Source organism: Dermatophagoides pteronyssinus, unplaced genomic scaffold, assembly GCF_027571235.1.
Source record: "Dermatophagoides pteronyssinus isolate colony J.1.1.1.1 unplaced genomic scaffold, Derpt_VIB-CSIC_2022.12 sq0018, whole genome shotgun sequence".
In the NCBI taxonomy this organism is placed as follows: Eukaryota; Metazoa; Arthropoda; class Arachnida; order Sarcoptiformes; family Pyroglyphidae; genus Dermatophagoides; species Dermatophagoides pteronyssinus.
In genome coordinates this window covers 192,467-217,042 of record NW_027461542.1, presented here as the reverse complement: position 1 = coordinate 217,042, position 24,576 = coordinate 192,467, and the positions used below count along the sequence as shown (strand labels likewise).

General features: G+C 28.1%; 5 protein-coding genes and 1 long non-coding RNA gene across 6 annotated transcripts; 2 read left to right on the top strand and 4 right to left on the bottom strand.

Annotated features, from left to right (window-relative positions):
- Positions 1-3: 3 nt before the first annotated feature.
- LOC113795564 (uncharacterized) lies at positions 4-1,327 on the bottom strand. Its single transcript, XM_027345754.2, has one exon. It carries the CDS (start codon positions 1,208-1,210, stop codon positions 95-97), a length of 1,116 nt encoding a protein of 371 aa, XP_027201555.2. The 5' UTR covers positions 1,211-1,327; the 3' UTR covers positions 4-94.
- Positions 1,328-1,400: 73 nt separating this feature from the next.
- Positions 1,401-4,815, top strand: LOC142645666 (uncharacterized). The gene is made up of 2 exons (XM_075822517.1): positions 1,401-3,966; positions 4,028-4,815. Exon 1 carries the CDS (start codon positions 1,519-1,521, stop codon positions 3,658-3,660), a length of 2,142 nt encoding a protein of 713 aa, XP_075678632.1. The 5' UTR covers positions 1,401-1,518; the 3' UTR covers positions 3,661-3,966; positions 4,028-4,815.
- Positions 4,816-6,300: 1,485 nt separating this feature from the next.
- LOC113795541 (ABC transporter G family member 23-like) lies at positions 6,301-11,051 on the bottom strand. Its single transcript, XM_027345730.2, has 7 exons — positions 9,483-11,051; positions 8,583-9,050; positions 8,212-8,510; positions 7,824-8,151; positions 7,391-7,759; positions 6,974-7,314; positions 6,301-6,881 (listed from the first exon to the last, which is right to left on the bottom strand). Exons 1-7 carry the CDS (start codon positions 9,826-9,828, stop codon positions 6,588-6,590), a joined length of 2,445 nt encoding a protein of 814 aa, XP_027201531.2. The 5' UTR covers positions 9,829-11,051; the 3' UTR covers positions 6,301-6,587.
- A 1,392-nt stretch (positions 11,052-12,443) lies between these two features.
- On the bottom strand, positions 12,444-17,598 carry LOC113795540 (ABC transporter G family member 20-like). Its single transcript, XM_027345729.2, has 5 exons — positions 15,154-17,598; positions 14,430-14,897; positions 13,836-14,344; positions 13,057-13,746; positions 12,444-12,985 (listed from the first exon to the last, which is right to left on the bottom strand). The coding sequence occupies exons 1-5, from the start codon at positions 16,148-16,150 to the stop codon at positions 12,728-12,730; spliced, it is 2,922 nt and encodes a 973-aa protein (XP_027201530.2). The 5' UTR covers positions 16,151-17,598; the 3' UTR covers positions 12,444-12,727.
- LOC142645672 (uncharacterized) lies at positions 14,468-15,231 on the top strand. The gene is made up of 2 exons (XR_012846745.1): positions 14,468-14,606; positions 14,661-15,231. It is a non-coding gene; the product is annotated as an uncharacterized LOC142645672 (long non-coding RNA).
- Positions 17,599-21,528: 3,930 nt separating the features above from the next.
- Positions 21,529-23,709, bottom strand: LOC113795591 (L-sorbose 1-dehydrogenase-like). Its single transcript, XM_027345786.2, has 3 exons — positions 23,317-23,709; positions 22,691-23,239; positions 21,529-22,626 (listed from the first exon to the last, which is right to left on the bottom strand). The coding sequence occupies exons 1-3, from the start codon at positions 23,678-23,680 to the stop codon at positions 21,707-21,709; spliced, it is 1,833 nt and encodes a 610-aa protein (XP_027201587.2). The 5' UTR covers positions 23,681-23,709; the 3' UTR covers positions 21,529-21,706.
- Between the last annotated feature and the right edge of the window lie 867 nt (positions 23,710-24,576).

The following is a 24,576-nucleotide window of genomic DNA, read 5'->3' as shown; positions in this document are numbered from 1 at the left end:
AAATTAAGAAATGCATCAATATTTTTTTTGTAGATAATCAATAAATAAATAAATAAAATTGGTCTATGGTTTTTCAGAGTTTCTTTGGTTTCTGTTAAATTTTATCAACACAACGAATCGGTGAACAAATTTGAACCCAAAATGTATTCATTTCATCGATTGTTGATTGTTTTGGTTGCGGTTGTTGAGAAATGTCACGATATTCTTCATTCGACGAAATTTTAGTAGCTGTTGTTGATATGTTTGTTTGTTTGGATAAATTATCAACCGATTCGGAATCATTATCATCATTAGTGGTAGTAGTAGTGATGGCTGAATTTGAAATGATAATTTTTTCTTCAATAATTTCATCAAATTCATCATCATTTTCACGATAAATTTCAAAATTTTCACCATTCAACATCATTATGTTATCAGGATGATAATGATCAAATTTAAAATGAGTAATACGACTTATTATAGATCCAAGACGATGTGTAGTATTGTCAATATTCAATTGAAAATTTGATTCCGATAAATCCGAATGATTTTCTTTCGAATACGTTTCAATAAATATTCGTAATTGATCAATATTTTCGGCAGAAATTTTCACTGTAAATAGAATATTTTTTGAATTAATTTTTGATTTTTGATTAGTATAAAGTTGTGGCATTTCTTCAGGGATTTCATTCAATAATCGTTTATAAAAATTATTAATCATATAACGTAATGTTAGAAATGGTAAACATTTTCGATTCTGTTCATTGAAAATATTTAATTTTTCTAAATTTATAATGAATATTTCACGTGCAAAACGTAATGAATCACCAAACAATAATGCAATAGAATGGATATGAATATTTGATTTGATAAATAATTCGATTAAAAAATTGAATATTAATTTCAATTTTGTAAATGTTTGTAATAATTTTTTCTTATTCGATTCGTTCGAAAACGAACAATCCATTTTATTCATACAACCAAATGGTATCGGTATGGCCATACGATCATAAAGTATATATTCAAATATATTGATAGCAAATTTTGCAAATAAATCTTGTCGAATTTGACCATAATTAAAATGTATTTCAATTATGATTGGATGATGATTTTTATTCAGATTTTTTAATGAAATTTTTTTCTTATTCGATGATGATAACGTTAATAATCCATCGATACGTTGAATTTTTTTCGGTGTTTTTCCATTATTTTTCGTTAATGAATTGAACATTTTTTTCAAATTTTTCAATCAAAAACAAAACAAAATTTGCATCAAAAATTCGACAAACAAAAATCGAATCAAAAAATTAAACGTTTTTTTTCAAGTATGCGCGTTTTTCCAGGAAATTTTCTTTGACTTTGAAATTTTTTTCGCCTTTTCGGAAAATTTCTTGAGCCACTCAATGAATGACACACACACTTGTTGCACACATTCGAACTTTGATTTCGTACATTCGGTGATCAATTGTGAACGAAATGTTTTTTCGAAAAAATCTAAAATAAATTGATTTAAAATATCGATTAATCAATCAATAAATAATGGATAATAATTGTAATAAAGTACGTATGTACTATGATTTTCCCATACTATTTGATTATTTAAAAGATGTTAAAATAAATCGTTGTCGAAAAACAACAATTCGATCAAAATCAATCATCGAATCAAAACAAAATGACAAAAATAACCAATATTATAATGATACCATTGATCATCATTCTAAGAAATTGAATTCAATTTCTTTTACAAGAAAAATTATCGATATTCAACATGACGATGAATGTTTAAATAATCGATCGACAATTGACAATAATAATTTTCTTACGTCAAACGATTCAAATCTAATTGTCAATCAAAATTTCGATAAACGAATGAAAAAACCTAAAAATTTGGATAATGATAGTTTATTGTCAACGAATAGATCGACAATGTACCTGGTTAATGATTATTTAGATCAAAATGTTGTTGATGATTATGATGAATCAAAACAACAATTATCATCAAATAAACAATCAATAAAATCGAATGTTTCCCGAAATAAATCGATGGCCCAAACAATTTTTTCGAAAGAAAATCAATATACGGATAAATATGGTATGCCTCATGATGATAATCATCGACAATCAATACAACCTGAATTCAATGACGGTATCATTGATGATGTTGATCATCATCATAAAATGATGATGGAAAATTTTGATCATCAAAAAAATTTATTCGATACATATTTATTTTCAAAACTGTTGAATATTGTTGATGATGATGATGATGATGATGAATATAAAATGTTACCGCCAAAACCGGCAATAATCGTTGAAAATCGAATGATTGGTAAAGATGATTTACCCAACAACAACAACCAACAAAACAACTCTATCATCAAAGATGATCAAATTGAAATGAATGAAACATCGACAACAACAGTAAACAATTTGTCATTGATACAAAGTTCAAAGAACAATAATAATAACATGCCGTTAAATGATGATAATGTTGTTGATGGTGGTGATGAAAAACAAGATTCAATTTATCATCGGAATGATGACGATGATCAATCGATTGTATTTTTATCGAACAACAACAATCAAACAATCGATAATCGATTCGAATCATTATTATCATTCGAATCGATTCGTATACCAAATTGGGATGAATTATGTAAACGTATCTATAGATTTAATTATAATTATCTAATGATTAATGATGATAATAATCATTATAATCGTCATCATTATTATGATGATTATTATCCAAAATTCAACAATAACAACAACAATTTAGATTATCATACAATACAGCCGTCATCATCATCGTTTGTAAATCATCTATATTTACCAAATCAATTGATAATGGATAAATCAAATAATAACGATACTGATACGATGATTCATTTTCAACAACAACAACAACAAAACAATAATAATAACAATAAAGAATTTACTAAACAAATCAATTTTACAACCAATATTGTTGTTAATCAAACATTTACAACAACAACAACAAATAAACAAAATCGATCATTAATTGATTCAGAAATTGAATTATTATCATCATTGGATATAAGAAAATTTATCAACGATCAATCTAGACGAATTTTTCTATTTTATCAAGATATTTTACTTGAAAAACAATCTAAAATGATTAATTTAAAACAAATGATTGAACAATTTCATTATGATCATTATCCAATTACATCACAAAAGCTATTATTATTTGATCTATGTAAAGAGAAAATTATTGAAATATTTTCAATGGACTTATCGACGAATCAATCGACGACGACAATGAAAAATCCTGACGAACCAACAACAACATTGATTATACCGTTAAAAATGCAAAAACTAAAATGGCCAAATAATATGGAAATTTTTGTTGAAATAGTTTTGGATCGTATTGAAAATGAATTATTGAACATTAATAACGATAATGATGAACAAAATGATGATGATGATGATGATGAAAAATCAATACGAAAATTAGGATTAATGACCTATTGTCGTAAGCAAAGAAAATTAAATTTTATTGACCGAATATTATTCAATGAAATGATCAATGATGAATATAAATTTAAATGGATTAATTTTGATTGGGAAATCAATCGGATTAAAAATCATTTGATCAATATGATTTGGGATGATATTATTCAACAATTAATTTATAAACAATGTTTACAAATTATTTAACCCCTCAATGATCATCATTATAAGCGACAATTCTTTTCTTTTTTCTTTGGTTCCTTATTGACCATCATCATTATTATCATCGAATCAACGATCATCAAAAAAATCACAAGACCATAATCATCATATCATTATCATCAATCAATGTGATTAAACACATCAATTAGGTTATATATCGAGAAAAAAAGATATATCGAGAGAGGATCAAACCTAATATGTCAACGAATTTGTTTGTTTGTTGATGTTTTTTTTTGTTTGATTGTCGTCTGTTGTTCGTAAAGTATACAGATGTATAATATATCCGAAATTGTATGTTTGTTATTTTATTTTATACATTTAATCTTTTGTGTTTTGTTTTGTTTTTTCTTAGTAAAACATCATCATCATTTGATCATATATTGAAAAGAAGAAGAAGAAAATGTTATGAAAAAAAACCTTCGTCAATGAAAAATTGCACAAAAAAAAATACTATTCTATTGACGACATTTATGGCTTTTTGTTTCACCCGTGCGTTGTTTAATGTCAAAAAAAAGAAGAAAAGAAAAAGATTTTTCGTGTGCCCAAATTTCGTTAATGTTCGGTTTGTGTGTTTTTATAATATATGGAAAAAAAAGAAAAATTTTCGATTGCAAAGGAATGTGGTTTGATGATGATCATGATGATGTTAAAAACAAATGAAAAATTGTTGTCGTTGTTGTTGTTATTGTTGGCGTATAGGCCATCAAATGACGACAATCAGTCAAATCAGTCATTTGATTTGATTTGATTTTTTTCAAATAACAGATATTTTCATTTATTTTATTTATAAACATCAAACGACAATATCGACTTCGTTTCATTTTTTTGAAAAAAAATGAAAATACCGCCCTTTAATTATTGATACTAATTTATGTTATTTTGTGGTATATGCTTTCGGCTTGTATGATAAATAATGATGATAATGATTGGAAAATAAGAACGAAAAAAAAGAAACTAAAGAAGAGAGAATATATAAAACATGCATACATTTTTATTATGATTTTCTTTTTTTTTCTTGTTTTGTTTTGTTTGTGTTTTGGTGGATATAAATGATTATGTGAGATGTGGATGTGAATGAATTTTTGAAAAAAAACTATTTTTTGTTCATCAGGAAATTTAAATTAAAACAACAACAACAACAAAATGATTCGAATAAATTCTAGCCGTTATTCGGGTCATCCGCATTATAATAAAATTTCAATTGGATCAATTTTATTATTGATAATAATAATTCAACGAACAAATTCTTTGCGAATTGAAACAACAATTCAACCATCATCATCAACATCAACATCGACATTGTTAAATATTAATCCAATCGATCAGCCAAATATTGATGATATTCATCAAGATGGACAACAGGGTTCTTCATCAACATCGACGACATCGACATCGACAACGGCGATATCAACGACATCAACAACAACAACAAATAGAATAATAATATTGAATAAACGATTACAAAATTGTTGGACAAATCTATCTAAAGTTATTGGTCTTGTTTGTTCCAAATCACCAACATCATCATCGAAATTTTTTAAATTATTAAAAGAAAATTATTTTGGTTAGTTTTTCTTTCTTCTGTCTTTTTAAAATTTTGAATTTTTCTAATATTAACAATTTTGTCTCTCTTTTTCACCAAAAAAAAAGGTTTTCTACAAAAATCTAAACATTATCAATCATCCAATAATGAAAATCAACAACAACAAATATTGATTGATTGTTGTCGAAAACCATGTTCATTGGATCGTATACGACGGTTATGTTAGCCAACGTAAGAGAAACAAAATAATGAAATGAAAATCGATTTTCCGATTTTTATTTTCAATTCCAATTGGTTCTATGAATGCAAACAAACAACAAAAACTTTTCTTGAATACCTCAGGCTCATTTATATTCATCGGATCAATTTCAAAGAATTGATCAAAACAAATCATTAATTTCTATCTATCTATCTTAAATACATACTCCGAGTATATATAAATATAAATTATCATCACATCATTACCCATTATCATCTTGTTTTTTTCATATATCAAAAAAAATTTGTATTTATTTTTCTTTTCACACGCACCAAACACACACACACAAACTAACTAACATATTCATTCATTTATCAATTTGTACAATCATTTCATTTTTGTATTATCAAAACATTTTTTTTTATATTCGTTTTTTTATTATTATAAAAAATGCACTGTTTTTATATATAGCAATGAATTTTGTTTATCTTTTTTTTTTGTTGTCCCGCACTATATGCGATCAATCGGAATTCGAATCGGTCATCGATATTGACCGATTAAGTAGAAAAAAAACAAACAAGGTTATTTTTCCCGATTTTTAGATGTAAATCTTTGAATAATAAACAACGACTCTCTTTAAATCAAAATCAATCGATTGATTCGATCGAAAACATGGAAAAAACATGGACATTGAACCTATGGAAAATGATGAACTTTTTTGGTTTGGTTTGTTTTAATCCTTCGTTTGCTTATATTCATGTGATGAAACGATTTTCTGTCAAAGTGTATTGGCCTTCCTTGATGTCTATAAAATGTAAAAATAAAAATAATTTTTATGGATCATATCATATCATATCATTACGAAAACAAACAAACAAACAAATTAATTACTCTTTCGTTCTTTATTTACTATATTTATAATGATAATTGGAAAAAAACAAACAGAAAATTTATGGGAAAATTTCCCCACACGATATATATTAAATTGATTACAATGAAAGGATGCAATGATTTGATTTGATGTCAATTGAAATTCACAAAAACGGATTGAATGTGTAAATATGAACAGTATAGAAAAAACGATACATATATTTTATCAATACAAAAGTTTGTTTGTTTGTTTGGTTTGGTTATCATTTCTTCTGTTTGTTTGTTCTGTTTTGTTTTTGTTCAATGATAATGAGGTAAAAATGGTATACGTATTGTACTATTAGATATTAAATGAAATAAAAATATACTTGATATAAAACAAATAAATGTATAACTTGTTGTTGTTATATAACCAATTAATACTTCAAAATGTTGATATGACCAACCACGTAACATAACTAAACGTACTGAACGTATTGTTAATGTAATTGGATTTAAAAATATTAATTTTTGTAATATATCGGGTAAACCTTCCATTGGCCACATACTACCTGATGTTAATAACATTGGTAATATTATACTAACAACAGCAATCTATATATATTTAACACAAAGAAAGAAGAAAGAGAAGAAAGAAAATTAGAACATTGATTGAAAGGATTAACATTAGTTTTAAAAAAACTTACACTAGCAAATATTTCATTAACACAAATAGTTGATATAACTAAACCAATACTTAAACCTTGTATACCTTGTAAAAATATTAATATAAATATTTCTAATAATGAACCTTCATTATCTAATTCTAAAATAACAAATGATAACATTAATGTTAAAAATACTTGTGATAAAACAGCAACAAAACAAGTTAACATATGACCCGATAGAATTTCTAATGGTTTAACACCGGCAACAAATGCACGTTCTTGATAACCATCTTTACGATCCATAACAATTAATAATGATCCAATGACCATTGGTAATGCAAACAAACTGAATACAATCAATGCTGATACAAGATAATGACCTTTTTTGAGGGAGAAAAAAATCAAAAATCAAGGTTATAATTGAAGAAAGGGTTAACAAAAAACAAACAAATTTACCAAGATCAGTTTCCATTTTACCATAGATAGGTTCTTCAACATAAATCGGTAGATTAAATGTAATTGGATTATAACCTAAATCAGTACTAAATTTACGCATAAAAACTTCAAAATAATTTAATACAGCACGACGCATATAAACGGCGAATATAAAATTTGAATTATCCGGATATAAACGTATTTTACTGCTTTCGATTTCAATTTCATCCACCGATGAACGATAAACATCAATATAACGTGATGTAAATGATTCGGTAAAATTATCCGAAAATATCATTCCATAATATGATTGTCCTTTTTGTACGGATTCTAATGCTTTTTCAGGACTATTGAAAATACGTTTCTTTAGGAAATATTCATCCATTACATCTTTTGGTAGAGAAGAGAAGAAAATTAAAGAATTGAAAACAGGTTAAGGTATCTGATCACTTACCTATAAATGTTTTGGAAAGATTACCACCATGTATATCACCCGGATAAATAGCAATAGGCATATTATGTGGACTACGTAATATTGTTAATGAAAATAATGTTATTGTCATTATTGGTATCATATGAAACATTATTAATACTAATGGATTTCTTTTCACACGAATAAAACTTTTCCAAATCATTGCCTTAAGCCGTTCATTATCAATTTCTTTACGTAATCTTTCTTTTATTGTTATTCGTTCACCTTTATGTTCTTTATATTGTAATTCTTCTTGATTATTCGATGACTTTGACGTCGACGATGTTGATGATGGATCAAATTCGTGTGTCTAAAAAAATGAATTTTGATCAAATCAAATCAAATCAAATCAAAATCAATCCGAACTTACCAATGGCCTATATGTACCATTTGATTGTATGGCGGTGGTTGTTGTTGCAGTTGCAGTGTTTGAATTAAATTTAAGAATTTGTTGCTGCTGTTGTTGTTGTTGTGGTTGTTGATGATCTTTTCTTGAATATCTTGATAGGCAAAGTTTTAAAAATACTTCTTCCAATGTATTACATTTATATTGTTCTTGTAGTTTGGATGGTGTTGATTGTGCCAATACCGTACCGGATTCAATAAAACCAACATTATGTGCTTCTTTTGCTTCTTCAATATAATGTGTAGTGATGATGACACTTGTTCCTATGGATGGAAAATGGGAAATTTTGGAAAAGGTTCAAGCATGGTTTTCACTTTTATAAGAAAAATCTATACCTTCTGTTTTACACATATGTTCCAAATGATTCCAAATACGATAACGTAATACAGAATCAACACCAACAGTTGGTTCATCCAATATAACTAATGGTGGTTGATGTACTAATGTTACGGCTAATGAAACCAGACGTTTTTGTCCACCACTTAATTGTCTTACAATACGATCACGATCAGGTAAATTTAATAATTCAAATAATTTTTCAATACGATCATATAAATGTCTTGAATCCATATGATAAATTTGTCCAAAATATTTTAATGTTTCTTCGATTGTAAATTCAGGTATCAGAGATATTTCCTGTGGCATATAACCAACACCTGGACCTGGGATTCGTGAATGTGTGGATGCTGGTTCAACACCAAATACCCGTATAAAACCGGTTTCTGGTTTCAAACGCCCAAGTATCATACGTAACATTGTTGTTTTTCCACATCCATTCGATCCTAACAAGGCGAATATTTTTCCTAAATTCAATTTTGATTGAAAAACATTTCATTTTAATATGGTCAATATGAATTTGTTTTTTGTGTATTTTTTTAAAAAAATTGATTAATTAATTAACATGATTGCTTAATGATTTTTCTCTGTGAATATTTTTAAATTGAACTAATAGTCAGTCAGCGAGAGAGAGAGAGAGAGAGAGAGAGAGAGAGAGAGAGAGAGAGAGAGAGAGAGAGAGAGAGAGAGAGAGAGAGAGAGAGAGAGAGAGAGAGAGAGAGAGAGAGAGTGAAGAAATTATTTGAAAAAAAAAGTAAAATTCACTGACACAATTAAGGTCAAGGACTGAATTGAATGTGATTTTTGTTTTTTCTTTAAGAAAAAACTTCTGATTTCGATAAAAAAACTTTTTTTCTGTTTAAAATCTTTTTTGGAAAACTTTTAAATAAAATTTTTACCTTCAGGTACAAAAAGGCTAACATTTTTTAGCACTGGTTTCTTTCGATAATAAGAATAGGCAATATTTTCTACTTTAACAGCTAATGAATGATGTTTTCCACCACCACCACCATCATTATTCTGATGACCACCATTTACAATTGCACCGCCATTTTGTTGTTGATTTAGATGATCATTCGGTGCTTTCAAAGAACGAATTTTGTGGTTATTGGTGGCTGTCGATGAGGATGATGATGATTTTGCTGTTGTCGACGATCCATTGATCGTTGTCGGTTGATGATGATGAACTTCGACTTCTTCCTGATAATCATCAATATCGATATCGTAAAAATTTGTTGATGGCATTTTTGTTAATCGATAAAACAACTTTTGAATCACAGAAAATTTCAAACACGACAAACACGACAAAGCGCACTTTAAAATGTCGCAAAGTTGTTGATGGCGAGGAAAGATATGATGTTTTTCTTTGAAATTTGATTGTTTTTTCCTCAATTAATCAATTAAAAAAAATTGATTCAATGTAATTAAATGGTGTTTAAAAAAAACCGAAAAAAAACACTGTTTTTCTTCTTTTTCTTCGTTACGATTGAATGAATTTCGTCTTATGGCAGACACCACTGAGACACGAAACACAGGCGAAAACCACACAGCACCAAGTGATGAAAGTGATAATTTGATTGTGAACTTTGATCAAATGAAGAACAAAGAAACAGATTCGGGTCTGAAAACTTTCTTCAAAATGAATGAATGTTATTGATTTTTTTCGATTGAAGGAAGCAAAAATTTCAATTTTCTGATCAAAAAAAAACAACAATAAAAAAAAATACTGGAGAAAAAGAGTCAAAATTTCCTTCTTCTGGAATGTTTCTTCTGGCCAGAAATTCATTCACAGAAACGAAACAAAAAAGGAGAGAAAGAATTTCAGACGTTCCAGTGCTTTAATTGTTTTGTTTGAAATATTTCAACAAGATTTGGAAATTTTTATCGTTGTTTGTTTGCTTGCAAAAATTGAGAAAGAGAAAAAAACATTCAATAATTTTTGCGAAAATGGAAATGTAATTCTGAAACTTTTGGACATCAGCAGCGATGATTATAGTGACAGTGATAATGGCGATGATGATCAAAAGAAAGATTGCAATAGAAAATGATTCAAGGTAACCAGCCGATAATCATCCAGAAATCCTTTTTTTCATTGAAGAAAAATTGGATTTTTGAAGAAAAAACTTTTGAAAAATTTTTTTCTGCCACTAATTTTAAAATTAAGATAATGACGGCGACGGCGAAGACAACCAAGGAAACAGTCGATAATGATGATGATATTTGCGATGCGAAAAGAAAAAATTAATAAATTTTTTTCACAAAATCCTTGAATCTGGATCTGATGATGATTACGTTGTCAGGTTGTTTTCATCATGTTTGTTGTTGTTGTTTTCGCTTGTTGTTGTTGTTTATTTTCAGAAAATTTTAATAAACAAAAAACAGAAAAAATCAATCATCAACCGGATTTTTCTTTGATGAAAAAAAAGGAAAAATTGAAAAATTAAAAAATTCACAAACCAAATCATCGAAATGATTTGATTGGAAAAAAAAATTGAAAAATGTAAATGAAATGAAGAGCTTGGAACAACAACAACAACAGCAAAAAATTGTTATTTCTGTTTCATTTCAACAACAACAACGACGACGAGAGAAAAAAACGATCCAGGATCAAGTTTTCTCCAAACAACAACAACATGCCCCCTATCCTTTGGTCTTTCTCTTTCGTCTTCAACAATCTCTCAATCATCATTATCATGTTTGTTCCATCATCAAAACATATCATCATCGGTTGATTGAATTGGCCATTGAATCTCTCTCGCTTTTGATTGTTTACGAAATGATGATCCAAAACATAAAGCTAATTACAACAAAAACATTCCAGCAAGCTAATTTCAATTTCAATTGACCAGAATCTTTCATTCAAAATTGAAAAAATTTGAATTTCATGGAGAAAATGTTTTTTTTTTTGAAAAGAAAATTCTCTTCTTTTTTTCCAAATTTAATTGATTCCAAACGAAAACAACATTTGATTTCTCTCTCTTCATCAATTTGGAAATTATCGTTATTTTAATAATTTTTCTGCCTGCTTTGCTTTTAAAATGTTTTTTTTGTGCCTCACTTTTGCACTTGGAAAATTATTGCAACACTTGAATTGAATCGAATGGTTTCCATTTCATTTGCTCACGGCATCCAAAATAAAGAAATGTTACTTTTGTCTGTTGTTGCATCTAATCATCATCATCATCATAATATTGACTTTCGAAACAAACAAACAAACATCTTTTGAAAAGGAGAAACGAAACGAAACATTGCAATAAAGGTGGCTAATGTAACAAGTGTGGTGGAAAAAAAAGAAAGCTACTTTGAGCAAATGATGATGTCCAAGTTATCTTTTTTTTCTTCTCTTTCATTGAATTGACCTCTTTTCTTGTTTGATGCGAAAAGTTTTTTTTTGTTTCTTCTAGTTACAAGAGCAAGGACAAACGAAATGAAATATATCTTGTTTTTTGTTTTGCGTTTGCGTTTACGTAATCTTTACATAATTTCTGGAGAAATGATGATGATGATGATTTCCAGTCACACTTTCCCTCTCTCTCTCTCTTCAGAGACCATTCACATTGATCTTGAACAAATCTTGTTATCTCTCGTTTTCTTCTTCGGAATCATCTTAATCTCTCTCCCTCTCTGTTTCTCAAAAAATTTCTCTTTCTTTCTTGGAACTTTCTCCAATCTCTACTAATGCCATGGTCACAATTCAGCAAGAACATTAATTTATTCAATCACCAATGATGATAATGAGAAAATTTCCCGAAAGAATTTGAACAAAAAAAAACCCAAAAATGAATTCTTGATTTTCGTGAAAGTTTTTCCAAAAAACTTTTTTTCAATTAAAAATGAATAAATTAAACCAACCAAATTGACTAAGTAAAAAAAAAATTTATTCATCAATTTTTGTTGTTTTATCCTTTTGATTGTTGTTGGTTGTTGAAGAATCCTATATAATTTTTAATGGTAATTTGTGTTTGGTGTGTTTCACTGAAAATTTACTTGGATTATTTGACTGTTTGTTTGGAAAAAAAAGCTCAAAAACAAAACAAAACAAAAAAAACAAAATAAAGAAATGTAATACATAAAATTGTAGAAAGTTTGTTTTTTTCCAATAAAAATAAAATAACAAAAAAAGTTGAAAACGACTATATAATAATTATTGAGAGGTAAAATGAAAGACGAGGATGTTTGTCACAAACAATATAATATTATAAGTTAAACTGCTAACATATCCCATAAATACTTCATAATGTTGATATGACCATCCACGTCTAAATATATGTTGTAATGAACGAATTGGATATGATAATGGTGCTATCCAAAATATTTTCTGTAACCAAGCATCAATTGATTCTAATGGCCAGAATACACCGCTTATCATCCATAATGGAAATACCATACCAAGTGATAATAACTATAGATTGAATAATTCAATAAGAAAAGAATATTAAATTTTTCAAAAATAATTAATAAATAAAAACTTACCAAAGCAACAATTTCATTTTTTGATATTGCCGATATGAATAAACCGATAAATATACCGGTTAAACCCTGTAAATAAAGCATTAAATATGCTTCAAATAATGATCCTAATACTGTTACATCGAATACAATAACTGAAACAAACAATAATATTATCACTTGTACAATTAAACTGAACATAAGTGTTATTAAATGTGTTAAGAATACTTCAATTGATGTAGCACCATTAACAAATGTTCTTTCAATAATATTATCTTTTCTTTCCATTACCAATACCATACCGGACATTAATAATGGTGTTGTATAAATAATAGCTACTAATGAACCGGCAATTAAATTGTCCAAAAGTACATAACCATTTTCCAGATCTAAATGTCCATAAATAATTCCTTTAACCAAAACAGGTAATCTTACTGTACTTGGATTATAGCCAAATGAACTGGCAACACCTTCAACAAATTTTTGATATGAATTCAATAATGAATTATCGATAACGTTATGTATAAAATTATCCGTTTGATCGGGATATAGTTTGATTTTACTATTATTAAAATCTGTTTCACTTAAATCGGATGGATTTTTTGCCCGACGACGATATGCAGTAGAAAATTGATCACTCATTTCGATAGCTATCCATGATTTTCCATCGATTACCGATTGTATTGCTTTATCCAATGTATCATAATGGTTTACCTGTTTTATTTTTTTTTTTTTTTTTTTTGATGAAGGGACATTAATAATTTAAAAAAAATCAAATTTTTTATAGAATAAATATTACATACATGAAGTAATCGTTCATCAATTAAATCCAAAAAACGTTTTGAAAGTGATTTTGTATCATTATTAAAAACAGCTATATCAATATTATCCGGTGATTTATATACTGATATGCAGAATAAAATAATTTGTATTGTTGGCAATAATAGAAAGAAAAAAAATAATAATGGATTTCTTTTAAGATTGACTATATTTTTGAAAAATAATGCTTTCAAACGTATTTTATCAACAGTAAAATTATAAAATTTTGAACGTATTGCTTCTAATTCAGGTTCATAGATGTCGGTTGTTTCTTGTGTTGAATCTTGTTTTTTTATTGAATGTTTTTGTTTAATTTCACCACAATCATGTTGACATATTTTTAAAAATACATCTTCCAATACGGTTGTATTGTATTTTTGCAATAAATTATCTGGTGTATCTTGTGCTAAAATTCTACCAAAACGCATAAATGCTAAATTATTAGCTCGACGTGATTCTTCAATATAATGTGTTGTAATAATGATGGTCATTCCTTAGAAATAAAATGAAAAGAATGATTATTTTATTCCATTACATTAGATTAGATTCGTTTTTATTTTTATTATTATTACACTTACGATTATTGATGCATAAATGTTCTAAGTATTGCCAAATTTTTAAACGTAATAATGGATCAACACCAACAGTAGGTTCATCCAATATCAATAATGGTGGTGAATGAAATAATGTTAATGCAATTGATGCACGACGTTGTTGGCCACCACTACATTGTTCAATTTTTCGATTTTTAGGCGGTAAATTTAATAGTTCGATCATAAAATCCGTTCTTTTAATAATATCATCTTTAGGAATATGATGTAATAAACCAAAATAATATAATGTTTCACCAATCGTAAATGATGGAAACATTGCTAATTCTTGTGGCATAAAACCAACACCACTACCAGGAATATTTGAATGAATACCGCCCGGTCGTGCACCAAATACATGTACACTACCTTTTTTCGGTTTTAATCTACCCAATATAATCCTCAATAATGTTGTTTTACCACATCCACTTGCACCGAGTAATGCAAATATTTGAGCTATAAAAAAATAAAAAAAAAGATTATTACGATGGCCGAAGAAAAAACGAAACATATTAAACTTGACTATTAAACTCTGTTCTGTATGGCCGAAAAACCAAACATAGCCGGAAAAGAAATGAATGTCACATCAACAACAACAAAAACAAAATGAAAGATCGATATTGTCAATCTTGATCATTAAGTAAGATCAGATTTTAATGTTCGTCGATGACATTATTTTTTTCGTTAAATTTTTTATAATGAAAAAAAATACCTTTTGGAATAACCAAACTAATATTAGATAAAACATTAGTTGATTTTGTATATGAAAATGAAACATTTTTAATCACAACTGCCACTTTTGGTTGTTTTTGTTGTTGTTGTTGATCATATAATGGATTATTATTATTATTATTCATTATTGTTGTATCAAAATTATGATTTGTATCGATACTAATTCGTCGATCTTGTCCATGTTCATTCGTAATTGAAATTGTTGGTATAGTCATCACTTTGTTATTATTATTATTGTCGTTGTCGTTGTTATTATTGACTGATGTCACATTAAATAATGGCCGTGTTTCAATTAAATTTTGTTGTTGTTGATTATTTATATCGATTGGTAAAATAGCAACTGATGGTGGTGAATCTTGTTGTTGTTGTTGTTGTTGATTGTCATGAATCACTGATTTTGTTGTTGTCGATGATGATGATGAATCATTATTATTATTATTATTATTTGGATTTTTGTCTGATATTTCATCCATTTCAAAACATTCATTTATATAAGATTGAACTTGATTCATTAATTTTTCAACAATCTCTTCTTCCTGTGACGATTTATCTATTTTCCGTTTTAATTTTTTATCATCATCATTATTATTATTTGATGAAAATTTTTCTATATGTTCATCATCATTATTTAATGATGATATTGGTTTCTGTTTCGATGATGACGATGAATGCCATGATGTTGAGGATGTTGATGACGATGATGATGATGATGATGATGATGTAGAAGACAATGATGATTGGTCATTTAAACCATCATCATTGGCCACCATTATTTCGTCATTATCAGGCAATTTTTCATTTTCATTATTATTATTATTAACATCATTCGACAATGATTCTATTATTATCATTTTCGAATCATCATCATTATTATTATTCGATTCTATTTCCACTCTATTGGGAATTGATGATTGTAATTCAACCGTTGTTGCTGTTGAATTTGAATTATTAATTTCTTCTTCTTCCTTATTATTCATTTTGTTCTGTTAATGATGATGATGATGATGAGAATATTCTTTCAAACACACAGATTGGACAAGAGAAAAATATTCAAGGAAAAGAAATTCAAAAAATAAAAACAAAAAAAAACGGTAAAAAGATGAAGATAACGATGATGCACTTGAACAATCACAAATTCAATCAATCAATTTTCTCATAATCATCATTTGAGTTTGACAAAATGTCATTTGGCAAAACGATGATTTCCTTTTTGTTTCATTAATGAATTGTGTGTATATATGTGTGTTTTATGGAATTTTCTGTTTCTCTCTCTCTCTCTCTCTTCAATCGGTTTGGATTTATCATTTGCTAATCAATGACCAACAGACATACAACAAAAAAATCAAATGAACATTTGCGACAATCATCATCATTGTCGATGTAATTGATTTTTTGTTGTTTTTGCTAAACCAGGATGATATTGTTGATTGGCTGGTTGCTGGTGGTGGACAAATTAATTGACGTCAAAATTTTTTTAAAAAATAATGATGATGATTGTGAATTTTTTCAGTGAACAAAATTGTAAAATTTGTAAATTTTTTATTTCGATATACACGAAAAATATCGATTTCAAATCATGTAAGCAACAATTTTATTTGAATGATAATGATGATCATTATTATTGAATGATGATGATGAAAAGATTTCTATGAAAAATCACAAAATGCGGATGATGAGGATGATTATTCTTCACATTCATAATCAATGATTATGGTTTTTTTTTTGTTGTTGCTCTTGGTATTCATCAATGTGTGTAGGTAGGTAGAAAATTCAAATTCAATGGATGAATGGATAATCAAATTCACATAGATTAAATTGTCATCGTACATTCTGGTTTTTTCTGGCTTCGATGTTCAATGTTAATCACACACAACACATCAAATATGTACGATTTTAATCGATTTGCACCACACACACACACAATTCGCAATACCCAAAAATCCAATTGATTGTTGATCGTTTTTGGAAAAAAAAATATTTATCGAATCGACGGTGTGTGACGAGATGAGATGATTAAAATGAAATTTGACAAAATGAAAGATTCAAATTTTTTTTTTTCATTTGGTGAAAATTCAAAAATTTTCTTCTTTTCGAATGCTCAACCGGTGATGAACGTTTTTGTTCTATCGATTGTTGCTGATTGTTGGAAATGGACGAATAAATAAATTTTTTTTTCGAACACTATCGAAAAAATATCGAATATCTGTCAACTGAGAAAACAAACAAAATTGGTTTTTTTTAATCTTGGTTTTTTGTTTTTTTGAATAAAAATCTTTTAATAAAGAGACAAAAAAATTATGTATTAAGATTGATAGATAAACAGATCAAGGAACACTTTTTTGGAAAGAAAAAAAATCAAACGATTTGGGAAGACAGCAGCAAAAAAAAGACAACAATGTCCTTTGAAACTATGGAAACACACACGAAAAAAGTCTTTAATTTTTTTTATGGAGCAAATCAAAAGTGTTAACTGAAAAAAAATGATATCAACGAGAAGAGGAAGAAGAAGAAGCTAAATAAAGTTAAAATGAAATTAAGAGAGAGAGAGAGAGAGAGAGAGAGAGAGAGAGAAATGTAAGTGTAAATGAATTGAAATGTTTTCGGAAAACCTAAAAACAAAAAAAATTGAAGAGAAAGTTTTTCTTTAGTTTTTGAATAAATAAAAATTAAATGAAGAAATTGCCCGAAGCTTTTTTTTCGTTTCATGTAGAATTTAACCTTCGAAAGGAGAATTGATGCTCGTTATTAGTAAATTTGCTTCAACCATGGATTAATCATCATCATCAACAACTTCGATATCAACGATTATCTTTGAACAACTACAAACGAAAAAAAAACGAAATTAATCTTGAAGAACGACATTTTTACTACCAAACAACAACATGGAAATCATCATCATTATCATTCATTTTGGACAGAAAAAGAAGAAGAAGAAGAACGAAACAACGATGAAATATTTATTAATGAAATATTTCAGGTTTCATTCATTCATTCATTCATTATCATCATCATCGAATACATCTATCATTTGTCGTAAATGGTAGTTATTCTGTCCAAAAAAATATTCAATGATGATAATAAAGTGTTAATAAATGAAAGAGAGAGAAAAAGAATCTATCACATACATTTAAAATGACGATGATGATAATGTACTTGATGATAATTAATTTTTTCGAAAAAAAAGAAAGGGTGGTAACAAACGCATGTGGAAGGTGTCAACCCTGATGATGATCTTTTTTTTTCGTTGATGCTGGCTGATTTACTTTGAAATTAAAAGGATGATTTTTTCTTGCTGATAATGAATTTCGGCAGAATAAACAAACGGAACAAAAATGACAATGATTTTTTCGTTCGGAGAGGGAGGGGGGAAACAGATGAAACGAAAACAAACAATTTACATACGCGTACATTCATTCAACCATAATTAAAAGATTTTTCTTTTGTTTTTGTTTTCTTATCAAGTGTTTATCAAATGAGAGTGAGAGAGAAAAACAAAGTAATTAATTCGAATCAAATGAAATTTAAATTTTACAGGTGAAAAGACCAAATATTTGCTGTTGAAATCATTGTTGTAAAAAAAGAAAGAAAGAAAATAAACAAATTATAAAATCAATATAAACAACAAAAGCAAACAATAACTACACGAACCTCGACGGTAATCACAATGATGACAATCGATTTTTCCAATTTTGGTAGATAATAATGATGATGATGATAATGTGACAACGTTGATGACGATAACGATGATGATGATGACGATAATCATATTTTTCTGAATTAATCATAAGATTGTCCTTCCATAATAAGATTTTTATTTAATGTTTTTTGAAAAAAAATTATTTTTAGAAAAACAAGAAAAAAAATGGAAATGAAAAAATTCACAAATGTCATCACGGTAAATTGATTTTCGAATGTTTTTTTTTCAGGAAATTTGCACAGAAACATTGTATGTGTGTGTGCGGATGGGGGTGAGCGTAGCCAAAAAAATTTTCCGGGAAATCAATTTATTCTTTGTCGTCGTCGTTAAGAGATTGGTGACCATGAAAATTCGAAGTTTCCATCAAATTTTAACTGAATTTACTTAAACTAATCGATCAACCCATCCGTTCAAAATTGTCAAAATCATTGTCATTCATGCATATCCATTACCAAACAAGATCAATAAACAAGAAACAAAAACAACAAAAGTCGAAAAACAAATAAGAAAAAATGTTTTAAAGTAAGTGAAAAACTAGATGCATCACCTATTCATCGTTTTTCTTTCTTCCACTTCTTCTTCAGGAAAAAGAAGATTTTTGTTGTTGTTGTTGTTGTTGTTTTTGGAAAACCCGTGAAATCTCACTTGGAGCCAGAAAAAAAGTCGTTTTTTTTTACTAATTTCTCCCTCATCAAAGCAATTTACTAATTGCTATTTTTTTTTTTGTTTTTATTAATTTGAATGTCACCATTCATCCATTCCATTTAATCATAAATCAAATTATCAATCAAAAAAAAACAAAAATCCATTGAAGAAAGACATTGGCGAAAAACGAAATCGTGATGGGTCACATGAGAAATCGAATGAATCGAATCGAAATAGAATCCCAGCAACAACAACAACATTTACATTGAACTTGAAAAATCATTTGGTAATCATCTTCGACAACGAAAAACATCGATAGAAAATGAAGAAGATCAACAGCAGAAAACAGAATTCATGATCAACAAGTTTTTTCAGGCAAAAAAATGCATGCACTCGCAATCAAAAAAAAAAAAGTTACCTGATTAAACCATCACCACCACCACTACTTACTTAGTTGAAAATGACGTTTGGATTATCGATAAACGATGGCCATGAATATTTAATTTTTTTTTCGTTTTCGTTTTTGAAACGTTATCTGCTTTTATTTTTGAAGAAGCATCCTTGCTGATTCGAAATTCTTCTTCGATTCGATTCGATCAATTATTGTCAAAAGATGAAAATTTGAGTTTTTAGAGTGAAAAAATCAATAATTTTTCAGCAAACATCATTAATTCTAATTAATGAATTTGACAGACTCGGCTGATTGGATTCACATTATTTTTCATTGATTGATTGATTTTTGTTGATTTGCAACTTTCTGTTTCGAACCAGAAAATTCTATCAATCTTTAAATGCGCAAAGCACAAAGAGATAACTGATAAACTGGTAGTTTTTTTGAAAAGTTATTCTGTATGTCTGGATAAGATAAACTAAACGAAATAACGTCATCAACATCAATATTTTTATTAATTTATATTTACAAATCAATTACGCTGTACAGAAAAATCCTAAAATAATAAATTTTAATGACTTTTGATCATCATCAAAATCCAAACAACGTCATGCGATTTTTTTTAGTTTCACAAAAAAATGATAATTTTTAAAATCAAAGAAATCAAAACTTTGAAAATCAAAATTTTTACAAACAAAAATATTTAGGAAAACGTTCGAAAAATCAGGGTGGGTGGAAATAGGCGAGCACAACCTGATATCCTGGCATTTTTTTTAAACACTGAAAAATTCAATTTTTTTTTGTTTTTGTTTTTGGGTTTGGGTTTTTCTTTCTTCTTCAAAAAGTTATTAATCGAGTGAAATTGATTATGGATAAAAAATAGCAATATAATTATTTTTGCCGGCCGGCTCTTTTCAATCAATTCTTTGTTGGTTGTTGTTGTTTTGTGTGGGATTTTACGTTACGATCGACAACAACAACAAGCAAACAAACAAACAACAGGAAACGTTTTTAAAAAAAGGATTACAAAATTAGTAAGTTTGTTTTTTGTTTTTGAAATAAAAAATTTCATTTCCAATTAAAAAAAAAAATTTCAATTTCAATCAATATAGAACGGTTTTTCTCCATTTCTCTCTCTGCTCACTTTATCAAATGTGCACTGATCATCAAAATTCATTCGAATTCGAATCTGTTCAATGACAATCATGTCGTCATCATCATTTGATCATTGATTTCAATTGGAGAAATTGTAATTTAATTTCCAAAAAAAATAATGTGAAATGAATGGATCGACCAGAGTAGGTACATCCAGAGATAAAATCAAAATCAAAATCAAAACAAACAAAATAAACAAAATCAAAACAAACCAAAATTGCACCGAAAATGATTACGTTGATTTTGGTTGTTGTTGTTTGTTGTTGGTCGTTAAAATTTCCATCATTCAATTGAAATGTAGCTCATTCACTTTTCCTGATAAAATTTTGAATTTTATCAAAATTTTAATTTCTTTCAATGGAAAAATGAGTTTCACGGCAACAAACTCTCTTCTCTCTCTCCCTCTCTGCTATATCGATCAACTTTTTTTATAGCTAACTATAGCTAACAACATGGCCATCAATCAATCAAATTTAAATATCGTATATTTATTTACTAATTAAGGTTGTCTCTTTTTTTCTGTTTTCTGTTTTGTTTAGGAAAATTTCAAATGTCAAATCAATTGATAAATGATGGATATTAATAGCAAGTTTTTTTTCCTGATGATGATAATCAAAGATGATGATAATCGAAGATCAAAGATGATCAAAATGTTAATTCATCGATAATAAATTGTACACCACGTTCACCAATCATAACTGATGCTGCATGTGTATTTGCATTTGCTAATTCCGGTATTACTGATGAATCAATAACACGTAATCGATCAATACCTTTTACACGTAATCTTGTATCAACAACAATATCCGTACGATTTATTGAACCCATACGACATGCACCACCTGGATGTAATGCAGTATCACCTACTTGTTTGATGATACATCTTACATAACTATCACATTGATATAATGGACGATCCGTACAGAATTGACAACCAGGTATTGGTTGTTTAAATATTTCAGCATATTTGGTAAATTCACCTGTTTGTGTAACATAGAATAGAATTTTTGTCATATCAACTAATGCTTGTAAATCTCTTTCATCGCTCAAATATTGTGGATCAATTAATGGCTGTTCGAATGGATTTCGAGATGCTAAACGAATTGTACCACGACTATATGTACGATATATAGCTGATGTTATCAGTAGATATTGTTTACCAAGATAAGGTGACCAAAAATTTTCCCATTCAACCAAATTTGTACCATAACTGGAAACGGTATCTGTTAAATTTCTTAATACCATATATGCATTAACATCAATAACAGCATTTGGCCATTCTGGATTATCATTAGTTTTCGTGCTGAAAAATGTTATTGAATTTGGTAATTGTGTTAGCGGGCCATTTTGATTAATATAATAATTATATAATTGTTGTACGGTTGGTCCAACTGGTTCATTTAATAATGATAAATTTTTTACTTCATAATAATGATGAATGAAAACATGATCTTGAAAATTTTCACCGACAGGTAGATCGGCAATAACTGTTATATTTAATTCTTCCAGATGTTTACGTGGACCAACGCCTGAAAGTAACAGTAATTGTGGTGATCCAATACAGCCTAGTTCAATGGAAATTACAAAATTACAAGTTACAAATTAAGTTACAAACAACAATTTTTTTACCTGCTGAAAGTATTACTTCACGATTAGCACGAACCGTATAATTATTTCCATTATGATTAAATTCAACACCAACAGCGGTAATGTTGTTTGTTTGATTATTTCTTTCAAACAATATCCGTGTTACTAATGATCTGGCCATTATATGAAGATTTTCTGGATATGGATTTGGATCCAAATAAGAATTTCCAGTTGAACAACGTTTACCATCATTTACGGTTAATTCATAAATCATTGTACCTAATTGATTTGCACCATTAATATCTAATGTTGGTATACCAAAACTATTCATTTGTTTTTGAAATACAAATAACATTGGATCTGGTCGATACATTGGTGATACACCAATTGGTCCTTGTGTACCATGATAACCAGGATTTTTTGAAACAATTTTTGGTGATGTATTATTTTCCGAACGTATAAAATATGGTAGTATTGAATTATAATCCCAACCATCACAACCATATGTTTGATACCAATTATCATAACTATGACGATTACCACGATTATAAAGCATCCAATTGATTGTTGATGTACCACCGATTACTTTTCCTAAACCAAGAAAAAAAAACAAAAACAACCATAGAAAATACATACAGAACGAACAGTAATTTTTTTTTGGTACAAACCTTTTGGTTGTCGTATACGATGATCACGAAATGCTTGACCAATATTCTGTTGCGGTACGGTTAAATATTGCCAATCCATTTCAGTACCAACTAACCATGGTGTCATACCAGGCATATCGCTTACAATACTTTGCGGACCACCAGCTTCTAATAATAATATCCGTAATGATTGATTATTCAAGGCTGCAAGACGATTTGCAACAACAGCACCGGATGATCCTGATCCAATTATTATATAATCATAATAATTATCATTATTATCAATCGATGTACGATTTACATTATTATTATGTATGATTTGTCGTTGTAATGATATTACTGAAATGGCTAATAATTGTGTTGTCAAACTGGCTGTAGTAGACATTGTAAATTTTGTAACAAAAAAAAAAAAAAATTTTTTTCACCTGTTACAAATCATTGTCTTTTTATAAAGTTTCAATTCGTCAAACCTGCATAATCCTAGGAAAAATTTTGAAAATTTAAATTCAAAAATTAGATTCCCACATTGTTTTTTCAGGTAAAAATTTAATTTTTTTTGAATTTTCAATGAAAAATTTGAACTTGAATAAACTTTGTTCGCTGATGATGAGCAAATTTAGCCAGAATAATGGAAATGTTGTTGAAAACCGGTCGCGAAACGTCATTTTTTTTCTTATCATGGCTAAAACAGAATCAACACCACCAACAACAACAAAAGCAATCGATAAAAAAAAGTTTAATCAACCGGACATTATTTTTCGAATGAAATTCAGGAAAAACAATGAAGAAGAGACAAAGGAAATGTTTACGTAGACAAAAACAATGAATTTTGCATGAATTTTCTTTCTTGCATAGCCAAAAACGCGTGCCTACTTTCATTCTTTCGAAAGAACAAGTAAAAGACGAAAATAGCAACAACAATTTTTTTCCAGAAACTATCGTGAAACAAAGAAAAAATCTGAAACAACAAACCCATCACACACGTACATTATAATCAAAAATTGATGTTTTTTGTGGTTTTCAATCAAGCCAAGCCAAAACAACAACGTAAATTAATGACGAAAAAAGGGAAAAAACATCGATCGATCGATTGAAAAAAACAACCATCGAATCGAATCGACGTCATCGATATGTGTGTATAATGAGAAAATGATAATGCTTGTGTTGTTGTGCTGTTGTTTACAGCGGATTATATTAATAAATTTTGCTATTTAAAAAAATCAAATTTGAATTTTTAATAAAACAAAAAACAAAAAAAATGTTTAGTACAAAATAATCATT

Coding starts and splice junctions, on each gene's coding strand:
- LOC113795564 (XM_027345754.2), bottom strand. CDS start 1,210: ATGTTCAATTCATTAACGAAAAATAATGGAAAAACACCGAAAAAAATT.
- LOC142645666 (XM_075822517.1), top strand. CDS start 1,519: ATGGATAATAATTGTAATAAAGTACGTATGTACTATGATTTTCCCATA.
- LOC113795541 (XM_027345730.2), bottom strand. CDS start 9,828: ATGCCATCAACAAATTTTTACGATATCGATATTGATGATTATCAGGAA. Junction 8,511..8,582: donor ACATATGTGTAAAACAGAAG/GTATAGATTTTT, acceptor TTCCATCCATAG/GAACAAGTGTCATCATCACT. Junction 6,882..6,973: donor TTAATGAAATATTTGCTAGT/GTAAGTTTTTTT, acceptor AAATATATATAG/ATTGCTGTTGTTAGTATAAT.
- LOC113795540 (XM_027345729.2), bottom strand. CDS start 16,150: ATGAATAATAAGGAAGAAGAAGAAATTAATAATTCAAATTCAACAGCA. Junction 13,747..13,835: donor TTGATGAACGATTACTTCAT/GTATGTAATATT, acceptor AAAATAAAACAG/GTAAACCATTATGATACATT. Junction 12,986..13,056: donor AAAATGAAATTGTTGCTTTG/GTAAGTTTTTAT, acceptor TTCAATCTATAG/TTATTATCACTTGGTATGGT.
- LOC113795591 (XM_027345786.2), bottom strand. CDS start 23,680: ATGTCTACTACAGCCAGTTTGACAACACAATTATTAGCCATTTCAGTA. Junction 23,240..23,316: donor TCGTATACGACAACCAAAAG/GTTTGTACCAAA, acceptor TTCTTGGTTTAG/GAAAAGTAATCGGTGGTACA. Junction 22,627..22,690: donor TGAAGTAATACTTTCAGCAG/GTAAAAAAATTG, acceptor CCATTGAACTAG/GCTGTATTGGATCACCACAA.